Source organism: Lissotriton helveticus, chromosome 5_1 (assembly GCF_964261635.1).
Source record: "Lissotriton helveticus chromosome 5_1, aLisHel1.1, whole genome shotgun sequence".
Lineage (NCBI taxonomy): Eukaryota > Metazoa > Chordata > Amphibia > Caudata > Salamandridae > Lissotriton > Lissotriton helveticus.
The window spans coordinates 1,630,604,571-1,630,624,808 of record NC_136065.1 but is presented as its reverse complement, the minus strand read 5'-3'; the positions used below and the strand labels follow the sequence as shown (position 1 = coordinate 1,630,624,808).

Below are 20,238 nucleotides of genomic sequence, written 5' to 3'. Positions count from 1 at the left end.
GGCACTGACCCCTAGACATCGGACGGACATCGTACCACGAGGGACTTGGACACATCCTCAAAGAAATAGTTAAACCTTGTAAGACCTGAGCTAGGCAGATGCCTCGACAGGGTTTACGCACCCTCAGTACTCTGACATGGCGACGAGACAACAACATAACAATGACACACAAAGCACCGAAATCAGTACATAACTATCACGATTCAAATGGAATGAATCTACCAAACCATGTAATGAAATTGATAAATACACATTATATTAAACCTCAGTGGACACAGTTCTCTGTGAAAATAAAAAGCTAGTTTATAAGGAACAAACATAATTTCACTGCGAGAATGGAAGGGGTTTTTCAGCACACCGGCCGCACAATTAACATGAAAAAAATATAGGGTCATGAATGACTAGACTCAGAAAATAAATACATTAGCTGATGTGATGTTAAAGTTGCCCAACTAGAGTCGCGGGTCGCAATACTCGCGGAGGGTCTCTCGCAGGGGGGGGTGGTCTGTCGCGAAGGGGGTGGAGGAGGGGGGACTCGCGAGGGGGTGGGGGGCCGCAGGGGTTGAAAATAAAGTACAAATAAGTTTAAACTTAACTGACCGGGTCCGCCACCTCTGCTGTCTGCTTCTGGGCCGGGTCCGCGTTTGGCGCCTTCACTGTCCGTCGTCTTCTTCTGAGTGAGTGGCTACTGGCTGGCAAGCCCTCTCAGGCTATCAGCCAATCCAGACGCTGCTCCAGAGTCCAGCAGCGCCAGGATTGGCCTGGAGCAGGGTCACTCTCTGCCCATTAGGAGACCGGGGGCTGCGAATGAAGCAACCCTCGCTCTCCTAAGGGGAAGGCTTTGTGCGCATGTTCGGGCTGGTATTAAAAAAAGACCTGCCCAAAAATGAACATGCGCACAGTGTGTTGTCACTCACCTTGGGCCTGAGTGCTGCTGCAGCAGCCCCACCCCCTTCAGCGTCCCTCCTCCTCGTTGTACTTCTGACGCCAATTCCATTCCAATCAGGAGTCTGATTGCTGGAATTAGCGTGAGAAGTAGACTGATGTCTAAATGGGGCCGTGGGCCCGTGGCATTGGTGGGGCAACATTCATTCATCAGAGAGGAGTTGAAGTCCATTCAGTTCCCCTGACTAGATACTGCAATAATCAAAAATAGAATGGACACTGGTATCTACTATAACCTTTGGTTATATAGTTATCTCTGAAAAACCCTCATAGACGCTCAGATCTTTTTCGATGCGGTGTATGGTTTTCATCCGCCCCTTATCAAGCGTCATGGCATAGTCATTGGGTTTTTCAAAAGTGCTTTATGCCTGCCTCGCCCGAGGCAACCTCTGGTAAAAGTAGAAGTGTCCAGAGATATCCGGAACATCAACAGAGGAGTGATGTGAAAAGCAAACAGTATGAGTAGTTAAAAAGCAGTGTCACACCAAAATCTGAATTTATTTTAAAGAGGTGGGCACTGTTGGATAAAAAAAAATCTGCGATCTATGTGGTAATCAGGTTACTGGATTACCTGATCTATCTTGAAGAACGTCGACATGTTTCAGCTCCCCTTGGCCCAACAGGGTCTGTGGAGCTTTCGTCAGGACAATACAAACAGTAAGTGGTACTTACACAATTTGTGTAGTTTTCCTTGTTAAGACTGAGAAAACCTGCATTGAGGGAACATAAATCAACAACACACTTTTCGTTGAGGAAAACACATGGGCATATAGCACAGGTACAAACACTTTTTGTAATTTAGCAGAAATACATTGTTTGCTGAGGTGCAGAACGCTGTGAGCACAGGAACACGGTAGAGCTAAGAAGAGAAGTATAAGTGGGTCTATGTCACTTCGCTGTTCGTGACGTACAAAATAAAATCGTGAAAGGACTTAATAAAGAAGCGTGTTTTGTAGACTTATCATAGGGGTCTAACTAGAGTCTATCATACGTGTTTCTTCACAGCTTAATGGAGCATCCAATCAACCTGGTTATATTGAATACTATTTACCTGTCGTGCCGAAAGCCGTAATGATACAGCTGCTATGGTCTATGAAAGCATATTCAAACTGGAGAATATATCATTCAACAAACTAGGGATTGTAAAATGTAGCTCATACTAGGCTAATCAGAAAGCGGGGTTTTATTAAGTGTCTCCTAGTTGACACAACAAAATGGTAACACAAGGAAACAATGTCATACATCCTATCATCGTTGCACAAAATATCGTGTTTGGGTTTCTACTTACCTACTCATTATGATAAAGCAAGGAGACGCGGTGTTCAGGAATAATTACAAAAATCATACCTTATTTAAGGGCTTGTATTTCTTCCTCAGGGTGCAGACGGTCGCTATTAAGTAGTCCGTGCTGCAGTCATGGGGATATATAGAATACGTTTAAATAGTTGCAAACGGAGAGAAACTCCGTGGGAGTAATACTTAGACGAAATTCTTACCCACGTGTAAGGATCCTTTCCTCCTTGTGCTGACTCTGCCCCTGGCAGTAGGGGGCGGCTACTACCTCACGTCTTTTCACAGACGGCAAGAAGGTAGAAAAGGGACTGATATTGTACCTTACAGATGGATGCCTCCATCATAAATATCGTTTAATGCACACAGTTGGTATAGAGCCATCAGGATTTTAACCGGCTCGAAAAATATAGAAATAAATGTGTGTTATTTTGCGATGCCTCCGGTAATGTTTTTTTAATTATTTTAAGAAGTCATACTCGGGACAGTGGTTGGTTTTTCATTAGTTGCCAATAGGAATAGTACACATGTGGATAGAGTCCTTTGGACCCCACTGTTGTTTTTGGTCAAGCATTCGTACTTACATCATGGTCAGCGAGACATATGCAAGTACTTATTCCTGTATAGAGAAACATTGCAAAACACTTTTAGGGGTTCACCTAAAAAAGGAAAGGAGAAGAGAAACAAACTAGGTTCTCATGTCTGTTAGTCCTGTTTTTCAGTGGGGGGATAGCATTGACTCATATATTTCCATATCAATAAAATTGGTGCCAAGGGATATTGTCATTCATCCCTGACATATGAGTCCTGAGGCGATTCACCCACCTTTGTTCCTTCTCGAACAGTATCTGTTCAGCATTCAGTTTCTTGTCATAAAGCATTTCTAAAATTGTCCATCTTAAATCATCGCATGAATGTCCCGCATCTACAAAATGAGTACAGAGTTTAGTTGTTTTCTTCTTTAGTCTAATGTTGCTCCTGTGTTCTCCTATACGTAGTTTGACCTTTCTACAGGTCATGCCCACGTATTGTAGTTGGCAAGGGCACGTGACTAAATAAACCACATGTGTGGAATTATAGTTCGTGTGCTGTCTTTGAGTCCAGACCAGGTTTTCCGTGAGTTGTAATGTTTTTGTAGTGTTGGTAAATTTACAAATCCCGCACGTTCCACAGGGATAATGGCCAGTTACGGGGGCCTTATTCACATCTCTTATGGTGGATTTCATTTGACTTTTTCTTGGGCGTGTGTGGACTAACACATCTCTAAGATTCTTGGTCCTCCTATTAGCGAATCTTGGCTTAGGCCAGTTGAAGTTGCCTGATGTGATAATACGCCAGTTCTTCCTGATCAGTTTTTGGACATCATAAGTTGCCGGACAGTAAGTGGTAACACAGGTCACGCCCAAACGCCCCCAATGGACGCACCACCACTGTATGTATGTACAAATATATAAATACCCAAGTACAAAAATAAATAGAGATTTCTAACCCCAAATGAAATGGGTTACAGTTCAAGCCAGAGCTCTGCCACTGAACATTTAATGTCACTGTTGACTAACAACCCATCATGGAGAGACACAACTAGATCAGTTAGTACAAATACAGGGTTATATAAATCTGTCTCCAAGGAACGTAAAATGATATGCAATGCATAATTAGTACTTAATTTAATTGAGGTGCTTGTCTGAAAGAATTGAGAAAACCTACTGAGAATGAAAGTAAATATAAGGACAGTGTACTTTTAGTAGGGGCTGGTTTGATTAGTATTGTCAGGATGCTGTGGAAGATGAGGTTAGAGGTTGATGGAACAAAATCATGAAGCATCTGAATGTAACAGGTCTTTATGGTCCCAATATAGAGCTTTGAATCCGAAAAATAAATTGGAGCTTCAAAATAAATGTCAGTAGAAATGTCGGCTGATGTAGCCTCCCGTGATGCATGATTTTAGAAGTTAGCACAACAAGGTTCTTTAAAGAGTCACCTGTCGATTGAATGCATAATTTCAGAGAAAGCATTGATAGCTTTTTTTTTTAGGTTAAGTATATTGGAGCAAAGACACAACTATAATCTCCTTTCAATACACAAGATTTTGCAGTGTTACATTTATTCTTATTTGAGGCAATAAAATAAATGCTCTGCACCTTAATTCTTTCTACGATTGCCTACCCAGCTAACCTTCCAGAGGTTATCATAAAAACCAAAATAGATTGGTGGGCAAAAGGCTTTGCACTTACCTTTCATGGATCTAAATAAGTAGTTTTTTTCTGATAGCTGTAAAGGAGCTATAATAAAACCAACCATTCTTATTTTTATTACAAAGGAAATTATAAGCTTCTGAATCTGCATAAAAATACAAGTGTTGCTGTTGTATCCAAGTTCTCGTATTGTTTACTAATGTGCTTGCATTTATACTTGTTTCCTCGTTATCCTGATTCCTTCCTTTCTATCTTCTCTCCATTCTTACCCATCCATTTGTTTTCCTCTCTCTTCCTTCCTCACATGTTTGTATTTGCTTTGTCAAGGAAAAGTGGCAACGTCTATACAAATATATAAATACCTAAGTACAAAAATAAACAGAGATTTCTATATTTTGTGTCAATTCCCCAAGGCTTCAAACCCTAAAGGTCAACAGTGACATTGTCAAGTTCAATTTTTTCTAGATTCATATGCTACACAATATTCTAACATCTAGTGATTGAGTCTGGAACAACCAACTTGACCTAGTAAATTTTATATTGGGAGTCAGTCAAATGAGGAGCCTGTGTACTCCTGATGACATTGATCGCAATACCCCAATGAATCATAACGCAATGACCAGTTTCAGATTTCTTTGTCTGTATTTTTGGCTTGGCTTCATACATGAGTTAAGAGCACAATGCTGAGGAAAACTAATTTGCAATTTTGAAACTGAGAAAGGTTAAGAATGTATATGCATCTGTTGACAGTCAATGTATATAACTGGCTCACTATATACTGAATAAAATATTAATATGTACTTTGGTATAAATTATTACTGTTTGCTCGATATCTTTCACCCACATTTAGTATTCTCAGAGATTTCTGTGCCGCCTAGACACATTTTCACCAAACACTATTGGATTGGTGTGTCGTCAAGCAAAAACTCTGCCAACCGCCGCATGGCAGATCTTTAATCGTGAGCGGCTCGCCAACATTAAGTTGGCGAGCGAGAAAAGACGAGTGCTAGAGCACCTACATTTCTCAAGATTCCGCAAGCTTTCTCAAAGCAGGTGGCTGCGGCATGTCTCTACAGCTCTCTTTGAGAAAATTGCCGCTCACGTTGCAAAAGCTGCCACTTGATAAGAAAATCTGCTTGAGCGGCAGAAAGAAGCAACGCCCTCTGGCATGCTGCGTGGTGCCGTTTCCGCTAGTTTTACAGCGCAGGACAAGTTCCCAGTGCTAAAAATCAATAAGGGCAGCCCGACGGATCAGAATTCCACCACTCAGAGTTTTTAGGTAACTACGGAAATCTACCCACTGCTAAAAAGAAATCAAACTGCGTAACAAACCAATCACTTATCTGTAACAAAGGTTTGCCAGCTTAAGGCTGTTCTGCAATCACAGGCCTACCTCTCCTGACAATGTGAATAGATAGTTTAGAAATAGAAAAAAAAATCTTGTCCCCACTTCAAATCATCAAAGCACAGGCAAGTCTGAAAATTGTTGCCAGTAAGGGGCATTATAAGGTTACGGCCAACTTCATCAGGAGAACATAGACTATGTCTAGGCTCGATGTTCAAAATAATAATTTTGTTTGGACTAGCATGTTTTCCAGACCCAAACAGAAGATGGTTGAATAATGCACACAACATGAGAAGCTTGAAAAACCTCAAGCTTCAAAATTGTTTTTACAGTTAAGCAGCTTGTTTCTTTAACTCCCTATATATTCTTAAAAACTTCCATGTAGGGGGAGGAGCCTAGCTCGCGAGCGTGATGGTCGCCTTTTAGCTCGGCTCCCGCAGCCCTCCGGCCTGATCGTATATCCTGTATCATATCCTGACCGGAGAAGACACATTATCGGAGAATTGGAGACGGAACACCTCACTTGTACTTACCGTTTGGCCCGGAGGTTTCGACGTGCTGCGGTTCCGAAGTTGTGCCCTCCGCAAGACCGGGGCCTCCGTGAACCCTAGACCGGGACCTAGCCTGTGGGATCCGACGACTGTCGGCCCCGGTCGAGAGAGTGAACCAATGATGAGAGCCGTTGTGCGAACATCCCGGCGATCCTGATCCGGGCCTGCCCTGGTGGCCGCGAGGCTGATGTGGGGGAGATGCACCGGGGTCTGATTCTGTGAGGGGGTCCCCTCCGCCGCTGCAGTGTCCGGCGGCCCTGGACCTCTTCGCCCGGACTCTGCTTGTTTGGGGCGCCGGTGCTGGTGTAGGCGGAGACCCGCATTGGGCAGACATCCTTTCTGCACCAAGGCTGCCATTGCTGGGAGCCCCCCGGAGCTCTGTAAAGTCCTACATTTTTTAACTGTTTTTTGAGAGTCGCGGAGGGTGGCGACTGGGCTGCCTTCGCGAAATGGCGGCCGACCATCTGGAACTTGTATCGCCTCGTGGCGGCGGGCTTGGGTTGCCTGATGGCGCGGGGGTCTGGTATGGTGAGCCGGAGCTTACACTCAGAGATATCCTGGAAGCTCTGCGATCCCTGCGCGCATTCCTGGCCCCCGATGTCCCCGGGAGCCCGCCACGATCTGCCGCCATTTTGAGCAGCCGTTTCTTCTTGCCTCCCTCTTGTGTCAGAGACTCCATTGCCTCGCCCCAAGTGTTGCCGCCGCAGATCGCCGATCATTTTGTGTGCCGGTGACTTTGGAACTCCCTGCTTTTCGAGATTCTGACCCCAGGGACTTGGACATTGTGCCGCGGCCCTGTTCGGCTGGGATGCCCGGGAATATTGGTGGACTACCGCTTGCGCCTGCACCGATGGCTTCGCATTTGTCTATTACAGAGAACCCCTCGCTTTCCCAAACGGCGGAACTGATCTCCTGCTCTTCATCACCCGTGCCGCGATTGCTGATGCTTATAAACTCTCTACTCGGACTTTTGCTCACTTGCGTATCGATTGACCCCCCTTTTCTACATGGCAGAATTTTTTTTTTTCGATTGTGTGCTGGTTTTGTATTGAGTAGCTCACTTTACATTGTCATGTGGTGGGTGGGATTTGTTGTTCGGAAGGGCTGGGGGTGATATGCGCGACTCCTGGGGATTATTGCGGTACGACTTTGTGGCGCAATTGTTTGTACCCATTGCGAGGTGTGAGGTCCTCTCCTCTGTAAGTTTTATGGCGCTTGAAATGGTGTCGTCCTGGTCTGTTTTTTGCTGAGATTGTCTGGTTGGGCGGAGGGCTGCAGCCGATCGTATTGATTTCTGTTCTCATGCTCCTCCCTCCTGTTTCCTTTCTTTATGTTTCTGTTTCTTTTTGTCTCGTTCTTCTCTCTTTCTTTCTTGCTATATTTCGGGTTCTGGTTTAGGGCAACAGGCACGCTGTCTGAAGGGTAGGCCATAGCCTTCTACAGGGGTGCAGGGTGGGATGGGTGGGCTGGGTTCTATTTGTTGTTTGTTTTATGGTTCTATGGCCCTTTTGTGTCTCTTTGTAGTAATGCCGCGTCTGTCCTTGCATCCCGTGGTATGTTTGGGGGGGGGTGTGTGGCTTCGTCGATCCTCCTCTTCTGTGTTGGTTACTTTTCGTCTCGATTGCTGTACCCCCCTTGTTACGGATGCTCCTGTTCCCTCCTGTACTCTCGCCACGGGACGCCTGTTTCGGCGTGGTCTTCTTTCTTTCGTTTTTGTGTTTCATTTCCTTTTCTCGTTTTTCCGCTTTGCCCTCCTCCCCTCCCCCTCCTTTCCCCCTCTCTCCCCTTTTCCTCGCCCCCCCTCCCTTTTTTTCCTAGAGGTCACTATGACGGGTTAGTTTTGATGTAATGTTTGTCCGATCCCTCTGTCCTGGCTCGGCTGTGGTTTGGGTGGTGGCATGTGATGATGATAATGAACACGTGTAGATTATGTCTAAAATGTCCCTGTCTCCCGGTGTGTATTGTGTCGCCTCTCCTGTATTACGGCCCCTTGCCCCCTTATTGTCGCTGAGGATGGTTTTGGGAATTCGGACACCTCTATATTGAAAGTGAGCCTATCGTACTCCTCATCCCCATATTATAAAATTAACCTTTTTTACTCCTGTTTTTTGGCCGTCTGGTTCCTAGGTGTTTTCTCCCCTTTTTTATGATTGTTTTGCCGCTGCTTTTTGGTGATTGAATCTGTACTGTTTGCCTTGGAACCTTTGACCGCTTTACATATTGATGCCGGCCGATTTGGTTGTAGGCCTAGACTTGTATATCCTTTTGATGCTAATAAACGTTTTAAAAACAAAACAAAAAAAAAAAAACTTCCATGTATTGATTGAGAGACTCCTGCTTTAGGACAGGTAAATTTTCATCCTCTTTTCTTTTTTTTTTAGGCCATGCCTACCAGCCACTTCCCTCTTCCATCCAATGATCACTACAGAGGTACCATAAGATAGTTCTCTCTTACTGAGTGCCATTGGTGCAAAGCATACATCAGCTCGTTTGTGACCTAACATATCTGTATTTTCTCCCTTAGGGTACCCATATCATCTGCATAGACCCATGCCCCCACAATATTACCACCCATCAATGCACCTATATCAACCACAGGTAATTGATAGAATCATCTCAGAAATTTTGAAGAGCTGGACATGTATTTGTTGTGCAAGAAATGTCGTCCTAAAGTAGGCATATATTTAATTATAGATGCATGGTTGTCAATATCAGGGTTGTTTTCCATGATGGAGGGATTCCAGGTGGCATCTAAGTGACTAAACTAGAAAACAGTTGTCTATTTGATGTCACGTGGAAACCCTCAATGGTAAACAACCCTCTTTTTTTATTTTTTGTCAACATATTGTATTTCCTTTGGTACAATGCATGTTCTTACACTTACACCTTAGTACATTACAGTGCTTTCCATTCGCATAACTACCTTCTGTTATACTGTCATCGTTCCTAAGTCTCCAACTATGTTGTAGGTGTTTTCTGATTTGGTTACTCAAGTTTGAACCCCCCCACACCCAACTCCCCCCTCCCTCTCCTGCCCTGCAGTCCATTTAGGAGCTTAGCTTCCGATAGTTGTCGCTTTCCTTTTATGCTAGTTGGCTATCTGTGTAGCCTATGTGTTTTCTTCCCCTTATCTTGTCTTATTCTATCCACCTTGATAAACCTATGGGTTAGTCTCTGGGGGCTCCCTTCCTAGAGTTCACCGTTGGGGGTAGTATTACCGGATCCCTGGTCGTTGCGTTTCATCTCTTCCACCAGTGTCTCCCATGCCTGGGCACTCTCTATTCTGCCTAGGACCCGTCTCTCGTTCCTCATCAGAAGTGTGCTCTTGCAGCTCGCCGACTTCTCTAGTTCCCCCTTCCACCTGGTGATGCTAGGGCCATTTGGTTCTTTCCAATGACTGATGATTTCCCACTTTTCTATGATAAAGGCCAGGTCCTGAAACTTAGCAGTGACTTTGGTCTTGGCTGTGTGTGGGAACATGTTGTGCAAGCAGTGTGCTGGTGTGCATGGTACTACTCTGTGATTCAGGCCGTTTCCGTCGTCACCTCCTGCCAGTAGCGCGCCAGTGCCCAGCAGTTCTACATCATGTGTAGGAAGTTTGCTCCCACTTCCTTGCATTGAGGACATTCTGCGTCTTCCCTGTTGAAAGGTTTATTCGTTCCGGGGTAATGTTTGCTCGATGTAGTGTGTAGAAGCTTATCAGCCCAAACCATGCGTTTCTGGACACCTTTGGCATCCTTTGCAATATGTTTTCCCAGTCCTTGTCCTCAAACCGGGCGTCCTAGATCCTCCGCCCAATGATTCCTTAGCTCATCTAGCGGTTTAGCAGAGTCTCTCCCTATCGCCCTGTATAGGTATGTGACTGCCTTTATAACACCCCTGGCTATCCCAATGTACTCGCATGTGGAGTGCTGTGGCGGTTCGAGTGTGCCCCTCTCCCAGTGTTGTCGCATCGCCCCCATGACCGCTCAGTGAAGCAAAAACTGGCCCTGTGGGATGTCCTAGTCAGTACTGACTTCCTGGAGTGGAAGCAGTTCTGCTCCAGCATCGCTGTATCACTCTATGCTCATTGGTATGTATGTGTTGTGGCTTTGCAGTCCTCAGTGTACGGAGTAATTCATCCCTCCCCGAGGTGAAAGGGGGTACCCCCCTATCTGGTATAATCCTCCCGCTATTCATCAAGTGAGTCTCTGCAGCTGGGCCTCTCGTCGTCCAGTCCCCCATAGGATGGCTATAAGGCACGTGTCCAGCTCCTGGCACCATGCTCTGGGGATCCACACGGTCAGCGTAACAAAGAAGTACAACAGTCGGGGAAGGGCCACCATTCTTAGCAAGAAGATCCTTCCCGCTACTGAGATAGGGAGTTTCCCCCCCGAATCCCATTTTGTCTTTTAAGGCCCTCAGTGCCCCCTAGGCTTATTTCCTGTACATCCTGGGGCTAGTGGAAGATCTTCACCCCCAAGTATTGGAAGCATCAGGGCTCCCACCTCGGGTCCCCAAACAATCAAGCGGCTGTAGATCCATTGCCATTGGGAACAGCTGGGATTTTTTGTTAGTTTACTCTTAGGCCCGAGAGAGCCCCAAACTCTTTCATCATATTCCTGGCCCCTTGCAGATCCTCCCCTGAGTCTTTCAGGAATAGCAGGAGGTCGTCAGCGTACAGTTCTATATGATGTACTTGTCTCCCAGTGGTAACCCCCTGTTTCTGTCGCCCATCCGTGCCACACAGGCCAACGGTTCCACGGCCAGTGCAACAGCAGTGGGGATAGGGCGCACCCCTGACGTGTGCCCCTCTCCACCCGATACTGCTCGGAGATCGTGCAGCCCGTGCGCACCCTAGCTGTCGGGCTTGCATACAAAAGTCTCACCCAGCGTATGAATCCCTGGCCCAGTCCCATCTTCTTTAATACAGCGTACAGAAATTCCCACTCCAGGCTGTCTAAGACCTTTTCTGTGTCTATGGTGAATAGCACCCCCTCCTGCTCTGCTCTGCTGCCCGATTCCAGGATAGAGAGGAGTCGCCTTATGTTCAGAGTCGTGTTTCTGCCTGATATGAAACCCGCCTGGTCTGGATGGACCAGAGAGGTCATGTATGGGAGCCGTCTGGACGCCAGCAGTTTACTTATAATTTTAAAGTCGAGGTTGAGCATTGATAAAGGCCTATAAGCCGTGCAGTCATGGAAGGATTTGTCTGATTTAAGTAGTGGGATCACCACTGTCTCCCGGGTAATCTGTGGCAGGGTTCCCTTCTCCCCGGCCACTGCGTATAGTTCCACCAGTCTGGAAGCTAGCTCCTCTGTGTAGGGGGCATAGAATTCCGTGGGAAGTCTGTCTGAGCCTGGAGTTTTGCCTTTTGCCAGACCCTTAATGGCTGCTCTAATCCCATGTTCTGAGATGTCAGCTCCCAGCTGGTCAATGGTAAACAACCCTCTTATTCACAACTAGTCATCACCAATGCTATTTTGAAAATGCATCTCCACCCCCACCAGCAAATGAAATGCCTCTCCTTAGCTGATCACATTATCGGCGGCGTGAGAGCAGAGGAGTTATGCTGTAGTCATGTAGAACATGGCCCGAGCCGCCTCCTTTTAATATACTTTGCAAATAATATATACCTGTTGTACAGTTACACACGCCACCTTCTGGCTAGCTTTCTCCACCCCACCCACATATTTTATAGGTCTATCCTGCATCTCTCCCTAACCATCTTTAGCAGCGTCTTGCACAGATATATAAAAAAAAAAACACTGTCGAGCCACTCTTCCCCACCACCCTTGATAACACCCCCATCACATTGCAATATTTAAAAACGCAAATGCCTGGTACTGCCACCCTCCCTTACTGCTCACCATAACCCAGTCCCTCAACTCGACTCAGTATTAAACAATTGAAAAACCTGGCTTCCAGCCCTTCTTCCATGCCACTATCATTGCATTTCCTTCTCCTCTCCTCCTGAATTAGCACTCTCTTCTCTTGATCCGATAAGAGAGATGTGGTGCCATGCTGATAATGACTCTGTGGAGCTATTGTCATGGTGAACTGGAATATGTGAAGAGACCTGTGGCTGAGTGGGCAAGTGGAGGTTGCCAGCACAAGACCACCACACCCATGCCACTGCCTAACCCCGGTCTACGGAGGCCATAGAGAAGTGGGAGAAGGAGGGCGAGCTGTGGATGGTCATTCCACTGCCTCCCTCAAGTCTCTGTAGACCAGAAGAGGCAGAGAATCAGTGTCTGCCAAATCATCTGCTTGGATCGTGAGTTTTCACTAATGTCAGAAACGTGAAAAAGTCAAGTCCTGTTTCACTTCTCTGGTATAGGAGTATGAATATACATGGTTCGAATCCAGTGTTGATGATGCAGTAACATGTTTATAGATGATGCCTCTGGTACTCTAAGAGAGGTCACCACGCTCTGGTTGTAAGTTACTAGACACCAGGAGTGCTGGCTCAAATCATCTTATACTGGAGAATACAAACACTGAGTGCTGCCTCAAAATATTTTACAAAGAAAGTTAAACAGTGCTGGAGCTGCCACGTTATCAACTTACAGTGAAAGTTAAAAGACACAGTGATTTCTTCCTCTTAAAGTGTAGAGGCTAATGGGAACTGTGTGTGCTGCCTTTTATACGCTAAAGTTTAATGGGCACTGTGGGTCTAACACTGGAAATGACTCAACATCGCAGGGGCTACTATCTTTTTTGTAATACTTTGAATTCACAATATATCTACATGTACAAGGTGACACTGGTAATTTCTACATGCCCATGTGCATCAGAGCTAAAGCATACCTTTCTTACATTACACAACCCATCAAGAAGATATCCAGCCTTAAATAAAGTTCCACCAATGTTCGTTGTCTTCCTTTTAAAGTACAAATTGCATCTATCTACAATCCACGTGAGACAGAACTGTACAATTCCAAATCCGAGTCCTCATCACAACACAGTAAGTAGGAATAAAGAGCTGCTCATAAGACTTTTGGGGGCGTGGTAGGATGAGTGATATCAGCATATTCTTTTATCCAAGCAGAATAAATAGGGACAAGGAGCGTGTTATGTGGGTCCAGCACCCATACTACATGAATGTATCGGAAAACGCAAGAGTGGGCTGTTCCTAGACAGACGAGCAGAGGGAGGGGAGAGGCTGTAAGTCGGAAAGAGCCAATCAATTGGATTGGAGGGATCTGATTAATCAAAAGCAATATCCCTTCCACACCCACCAGGCAGCTCCTTGTTGGGCCGGTGATGCAATGCCCAACGTGCCCCTTTATGGGTTTCTTTGCCAGAGATCTTTAAAATGATATGCTGTGATGAAGTATGTGAGTGAGGGTGCTGCAAGTGTAGATTGGTTAATGAGTGATTAAAAATTATCAAGAGGTACATTATTAAATTTAGTATTTGGGTCCTCTTGACATGATTAAAAGAAAAGATGGCCGTCCCGGGAACTATGACCCTTGACAGTACAAACAGTGATGTAATTAGAGGTCAACATGTTTCTTGCCTTATGTGGTCCACCAAGATATTTGGCAATCGTCAGGACTGAATGTTAAACTTAACTTAGAATTGCTGGTTAAGTATTGTTTTGCAACCGGAATTTGGTTGCAAAACATTAATACATAGCACTATGACTTGGTATTTGGAAAAGACACCCTAAACACAAGTTTCTGGATCGCAATTTGGTATATGTACATTTACAATACAATTTTTGCAGTCGCAAATGACTCGATTCTGCAAATCCTCCCATTTGCAACCTCAAAAAATGCTTTATACATCCAGCCCCAAGTCTCTCAATATATTTGAGGATCTTTCAAGGGTGGAGGGAAAAAGAGGATTGCCGATCACGGTCAATGGGGGAAATATGGTGTTGTGGCTCTAATACTTTTGGTCAGTACCCACTATGCCCGTCTGGCCATTCCCACTATGTCTACATCCCCCCTCTCCCTTTTTGAAGAGCAGGTGTCTTACACAAGGCTGACACCAACAAATGAGGTTCAACCATCCTACACTCAGGCCTCATGCGCCTAAGACAGTACTACTCATGAAACCAATATTCACCATGTCGTGCTTAGCCTACTAGGCAATATAAAACAGGGTCAGGTAGTGCCAATCCTCCTTGTGGCTTCGGCTGAGCAAGCACTTTCCAGCGAGCCCGCTGCTGTTAACTTTCAATATCAGCCTTAACAATACCTGTTTAGGTTATCTATGAAAAATCAGCTAGTATACAAATGGGAATATTTTCAAATTGGTATTAAGACTTCAGTATCACAGCTATTTTGATCAAGGATATTCACCAATGAGATCGTAGAAACCATCCAGCCCTGTCCTCCTCACCTCCTCTCTTTCTTTTTTGGTCCCATAAGGGTATAGACATCCCTAAATATGTCTGTACTGCCTATAAGTGGGAATATGTCCGATTTGTCCCAATTAATCCGCTACCTGAAGTAACTGTTAAATGTAATAACATCTCTGATAATGGGTGCAAGGCTGTCATATTTCTTTCCGGCTTTCGGGTGTAGAGTATAATATCCTCAGCATATAGAAATACCAACAAGTATCTGCCTCCTACATAAATATCATGATGCAGATGATTCTCATGCAGCAAGCATGCCAAGGGTTCATTGGACAAAGGCAAATATCAAGGGCAATAGCGGACAACCTTGGTGAGTGCTCCTCCCCATGCAAATGAGCTACAGGTCCTGTGTATAGTATATATGTTAAATCCAGGAAATACCAGCTGTTTTCCATGCATCTCAAAACCTCCTTCATCAAGGTCAGTCTAATGTGCCAAATGCTTTTTCGGCATCTAACAGGGCAGCCACCTCAGGAGCATCATTCCCAATGCAAAATAGCCATCAATGATCGTATTTTTAAAGCAGTTGAATAATTCCGATCCTCTCAAATTCCAATGTCTATCTCTCTGAGGGGAGGAAAGGCCACCAAACTCTAGCACTACTGGTAAAAAGTTTTAGGCAGAACACTCGCTCCTAGAAGTTCCATGAAAGTGCACAATGCTAGCCATAGGTCTATGTGGAGGTAGTATTGGGTCCAAATTCTCAGTGTCAGCTCCTCCCACCACTATCCTAACCCATCCTCCACATGTTGCTGTAACTTAAAGTTAACTGTTTTACATATTAGAATTAATCCCCACTCAGGAATAGGAGGATAATATATACTCATGCCTTTTCCTTGCAAAAGCAAATGTGTAATGGGTGGATAGCAAAATGGGTCTCCTGGAGCAAAGCTGTATCAGTTTTATTATCTAGATCGGTTAATGAGTGGCAGGATTTACAGGGATTATTAAATCCACATATACTTTTATATCATGAATCATATACTATTCCTTAGTCGTTTTGTGATTTTTTTTTATATATATATATATACACATATATCACTCACTTTCTTTCTCTCTCTCAATTTTGCAGCATAGCATGCACATCTAATCCAACATGTATCAAGTCACATTCAACACAAAAACATTTAAAGAACTCACTAATTTAACATATCGCCCCACACCAACCATAAACATCTCACTGGACCTACGATAACAAAAAGTAATACAGTGATGCACATCGTCCACTATTATATGAGAAGAACAGAATACTTTCCTAATGAAAAGGAGAGACACTAAGTCTGATGAAGAGTTAGCATCCTTTTTTGGCCATGATGAAGTGACATATATAATTGTACAGGTCGCAAAACAGGTTTTGACCAGTTGTGTTTACCAAGGACATCTGAGGAAAGAATAAACGAAATATGAAAAAGGCATAAAGAGACTAATAGATGTTTAAAGATTATGGCTTCATAATGGTCAGACTGATGTTAACTGGCATGTCTCCCTACGGCTACTCAATTTTGCTAATCATCAGAATCAATGGAGTGCTGAGCTGGAACCATCTGAAATACACTAATTTGTTTGCAAATAGTCACACCGACATGAAACTGTGACTGTGAAAGTTCTGCCTCTCTTGCGTTCTTTATGAGCCTTTCTATTGACCTACAGACCTCAATTTGTTACGTCTTAACTGCCACCTTCTTAGAGATGGATGTTGAGGCGACTGAAAATAGTAATTCTGGGGGATTTCAATACTCACTCTAAAAATCTGACCCACCCTTTAATTACTAATTTTAATTTGCTATTTGACTCTTAATGTAGAGAGTACACCTCCCACCTCCTCAATCACACACTATGATATGATATGATATGATAAAAATTTATAATGCGCATAAACAATAACCCGCAGGTATCAAGGCGCCTAACAATACAATCAAAATTGAAACAGACGTCCTTACATATAGGCTTGTCGAAAGAGACGAGTTTTTAGGGCAATGCGGAAATTCTGTAAAGACGGAAGGGATCTCGGATCAAAAGGAAGATCATTCCACCATTTGGGGGCTGGCGTGGAAAAAGCCCTGCCACCCCATTTAGCTCTTCGTACACGGGGGGGCTGTCAAAAGCAATTTCCCGGAGGAACGCAAGTTCCTACCAGGGGTGTAATGGGAGATAATAGACCCAATACCCGTGTCGTTATTTTTAGCGATGGCTCTGTAGGTCATGCATAGGACTTTGAACCGGATTCGAAGTTCTACCGGTAGCCAATGCAGCGATTTCCTGGCCGCAGTGGCTGAGGAGCATCTGGGAATATCCAGGACAAATCTGGCTATGGCGTTTTGGACCACCTGTAAGCGCTGTAGGTGGCTCCGGTTTAGCCCAGCATACAGCGCATTACAGTAGTCCAAACGAGAGCCAATAAGTGCAACGGCTATTTGCTTTCTTGCCTGCAAGGAAAGATATTTCCTGATCCTTCGCAGGGTGTGAATCAAGCCCCAGCAGGTGGAGACAGTTCTACTCACCTGACTGCCCATATCAAGGGCTGGATCTATCATCACCCCAAGATTCTTAGCAGATGTTGTGGGGGAGGGACATATTCCTAGTGAGTCAGGCCACCAATTGGCTGACCAGATGTTTTCTTTCCCCCCGAACACCAACACCTCAGTCTTCTCCCCATTCAGTTTAAGAGAGTTCTGAATCATCCAGTGACCAACAGCCTCCATACAAGATCTAAACTTGGAGGCGATAAGCACATCAGAATGGGGGATAGAGACGAGTATTTGGGTGTCATCTGCATAAGAAACTACCTCCATCCCGAAAGATCTTATTAGCCTGGCTAGTGGGGTCACATAGATGTTGAAAAGGGTCGGACTAAGCGCCGACCCTTGAGGGACCCCACACAGCACTGGTCGGGATGGAGATAGGAACTCCCCCAACTTGACTCTTTGTTCCCTCCCAATAAGGAAGGAGGTCAAAAGATCCAAGGCTGCGTTCCTCACCCCCACCTCCCTCAGGCGAGATGTAAGCACTGAGGGGGAGAGGGTATCGAAAGCCGCTGTTAGATCTAGCAGGACTAGGAGGGTGGTCTGGCCCCCATCTACTGTCGTGCGGATCTTGTCAAGCACGATGGTGAGGGCTGACTCGGTGCTGTGTTCCCTCCTGAATCCATGCTGGGAGGAGTCCAGGCATCCCGAGCTTTCCACAAAGATAGCGAGATGCTTGTTAAGATGTGCCTCAAGCATCTTCGCTGGGGCAGGAAGCAACGAGATGGGGCGATAGTTTTTTAGGACCTCCGGGTCAAGGGAGGCCTTTTTTAACAGGGGTTTGACTACCGCCTTCTTCCACTCCATAGGGAAAATGCCATCTCTGATGGCTAGATTCATTATTTCTAGCAGCGGTGGTAAGAAAGTCTCCCTACACTGCTTGATAATTTTCAGTGGGCAGGTATCCAGGGGAGAGCCAGATTTGATCTTATTGAGCAGGATCTCCAGATCTTGTAAGGCCAGCGGAGGAAAAGAGTCCAAGGTGCACAGTGGGGAGATGTCTGTAGTGGTCATATTCATCTCAACCCGAGTGATGAACGCACTGACGCAGACTCTTTGTTCCTCGAGAGCCAAGTGGATATCCTGTATTTTGGTGTGGAAAAAGGAGGCAATCCTGTCACATAAGTCCTGCGAAGGAATAACAGGATCAGGGGCTTGCAAGTTGACTAAGGAGTCAACAGTTTTAAAGAGCTCCTTCGGCGAAGAAAGCGAGGTGGTCAGGGTTACAAAGTAATCTTGTTTGGCCTGTGTAATCTCGGCTTTATATTTCTTAACAAGGAGTTTATGAGCTTCCTTGTTCTTGAGGTCCCAGCTGGCGTGCCAGAGCCTCTCCTTTCTTCTCACTTCTTGCCTGAGAAGTCTGAGGGAATCAGAGAACCAGGGGGCAGATGGTCTCTTTCTGGCTCGGCGGCGGGACTGTACTGGGGCCAGTTTGTTCAAGGCCTCAGTAGTGACCTGTTCAAAATGGCCGACTGCGGTCTGTACGCTGTCCAAGCCAGTGACAGAAAGGCTTGCAGCCCAGGGCACAAAGGAATCACTGCTGAGATTCCTGAAATTTCTGGCAATTTCCATAACGTGATTCCCTCTTTTACAAGAGTCCACCCTATGGTATTCCAGAAAAAAAGGAACCGCCAGATGATCAGACCAAGATAGGTGCATCGGATCCTTGATGGTTAGCCGAGAGTCATTAGAGAAAATGCCATCCAGAGTATGGCCTGCACGATGGGTGGCTCCGCTAACTCGTTGCGTGAGTCCACATGACTCCAGAGCCTCGATAAGACATGATGTGTCAGATAGATCATGTCGTTCTAAGTGATAATTAAAATCACCTAGGATAGAAAAGTTTTGTTGGCCAAAATAATGTTCCAGGGCCTGGAGAAGGTTGTGCGTGAAATGAGTTCTCGAACCAGGTGGTCGATATATTAAGATCCCATTAAAAAAGGGGCATTGCGCTTCCTTTATTGTGAAATAGAGTGCTTGAAAGCTATCCGGAAAGTCGGGTATAGGTACAAAATGGCATTGCAAGTGGTCTTTGTGAAGGATCGCTAACCCCCCTCCCACTCGACCCTGTCTATCAAGTCTGACCAAACAGTACTCTTCTGGGACCGCCTCGATTAGGTCAGGGTCAGAAGAATCCTTATCCCATGTTTCCGTAATGAACACTATAGTAGGCGTTTTATCCAATACCAGCTCTTTAAACATGTTTTTATTCTTAACAAGTGAGCGGGCATTAAGCAAGATGCCCTCTACTCCTACTATCTTATGGCTGGAAATGGCGGGGTGGCCAGAGAGAGGATTTTTAGGGATGGAATTGGGAAGCCTACGCGTGGAGAAGCAGCCGCAATGGAGGGGGAGAAGAAGATCATCCGGCTCATAGGAATGCGTGCATCGCAGTCGGCGCGGTTTCAAACCCAGCAGTTGCTGGAGAGAATAGCTATAGAGGGCGGGAGGAGTATCGCCGGAGTCCAGAGTCCAGCCATCCAACGCGTCCTCAGCGCGGACGGGCGCAGACGGGCTGGACTCTGGCGTGACTCCGGCGTCACTATGGCGTCCACGCTGCGCGCCATATCCTGCTGTCTATGTAGGGCTCTAGTCAGACCACGTGTCTGCTTCAGCCAATGGCTGAGTAGCGCTAGTGACCCACCCAAGATGGCGTCCCAGACAAACAAAGCGCGGGGACCGGGCCGCCCGAATGGCGGAGAATGCAGACCTGTTAGAGGGCAGCAGTGCGATCCGTGTCTAAGGGCACAGGTAGGGACCTAGTAATCTCTAAACAATATTCTAACTATTAAAATCAGGGAATAACAAGCGCAAATCAGAAAAGTAAATACAAAACGTTTTTTTTTTTTTAAATTCAATTACGAGCTTTCAGCGCATAGCGCTATATGCAGGACGGGAATCAGGCAAGAGTGAGAGACTCTCCTACCTGGTTTAAGTACTGTCGCCAATTACAGCCTCTAGTCAGACCACGTGTCTGCTTCAGCCAATGGCTGAGTAGCGCTAGTGACCCACCCAAGATGGCGTCCCAGACAAACAAAGC

General features: G+C 45.5%; 1 protein-coding gene across 2 annotated transcripts in view; it reads left to right on the top strand.

The window, feature by feature from the left end:
* The window catches only part of LOC144755665 (receptor-interacting serine/threonine-protein kinase 3-like), a 267,630-nt gene that overhangs the window by 221,163 nt on the left and 26,229 nt on the right, over positions 1-20,238 (top strand). Inside the window, exons 10-11 of one of the 2 annotated variants that reach the window (XM_078644833.1) lie at positions 8,708-8,756; positions 8,851-8,924. The exons of the other annotated variant lie outside the window; for it this stretch is intronic. Of the exons in view, the coding sequence (XP_078500959.1) occupies positions 8,708-8,756; positions 8,851-8,924 (123 nt within the window). The remainder of the gene's footprint in view (positions 1-8,707; positions 8,757-8,850; positions 8,925-20,238) is intronic. 2 annotated transcript variants of the gene reach the window in all.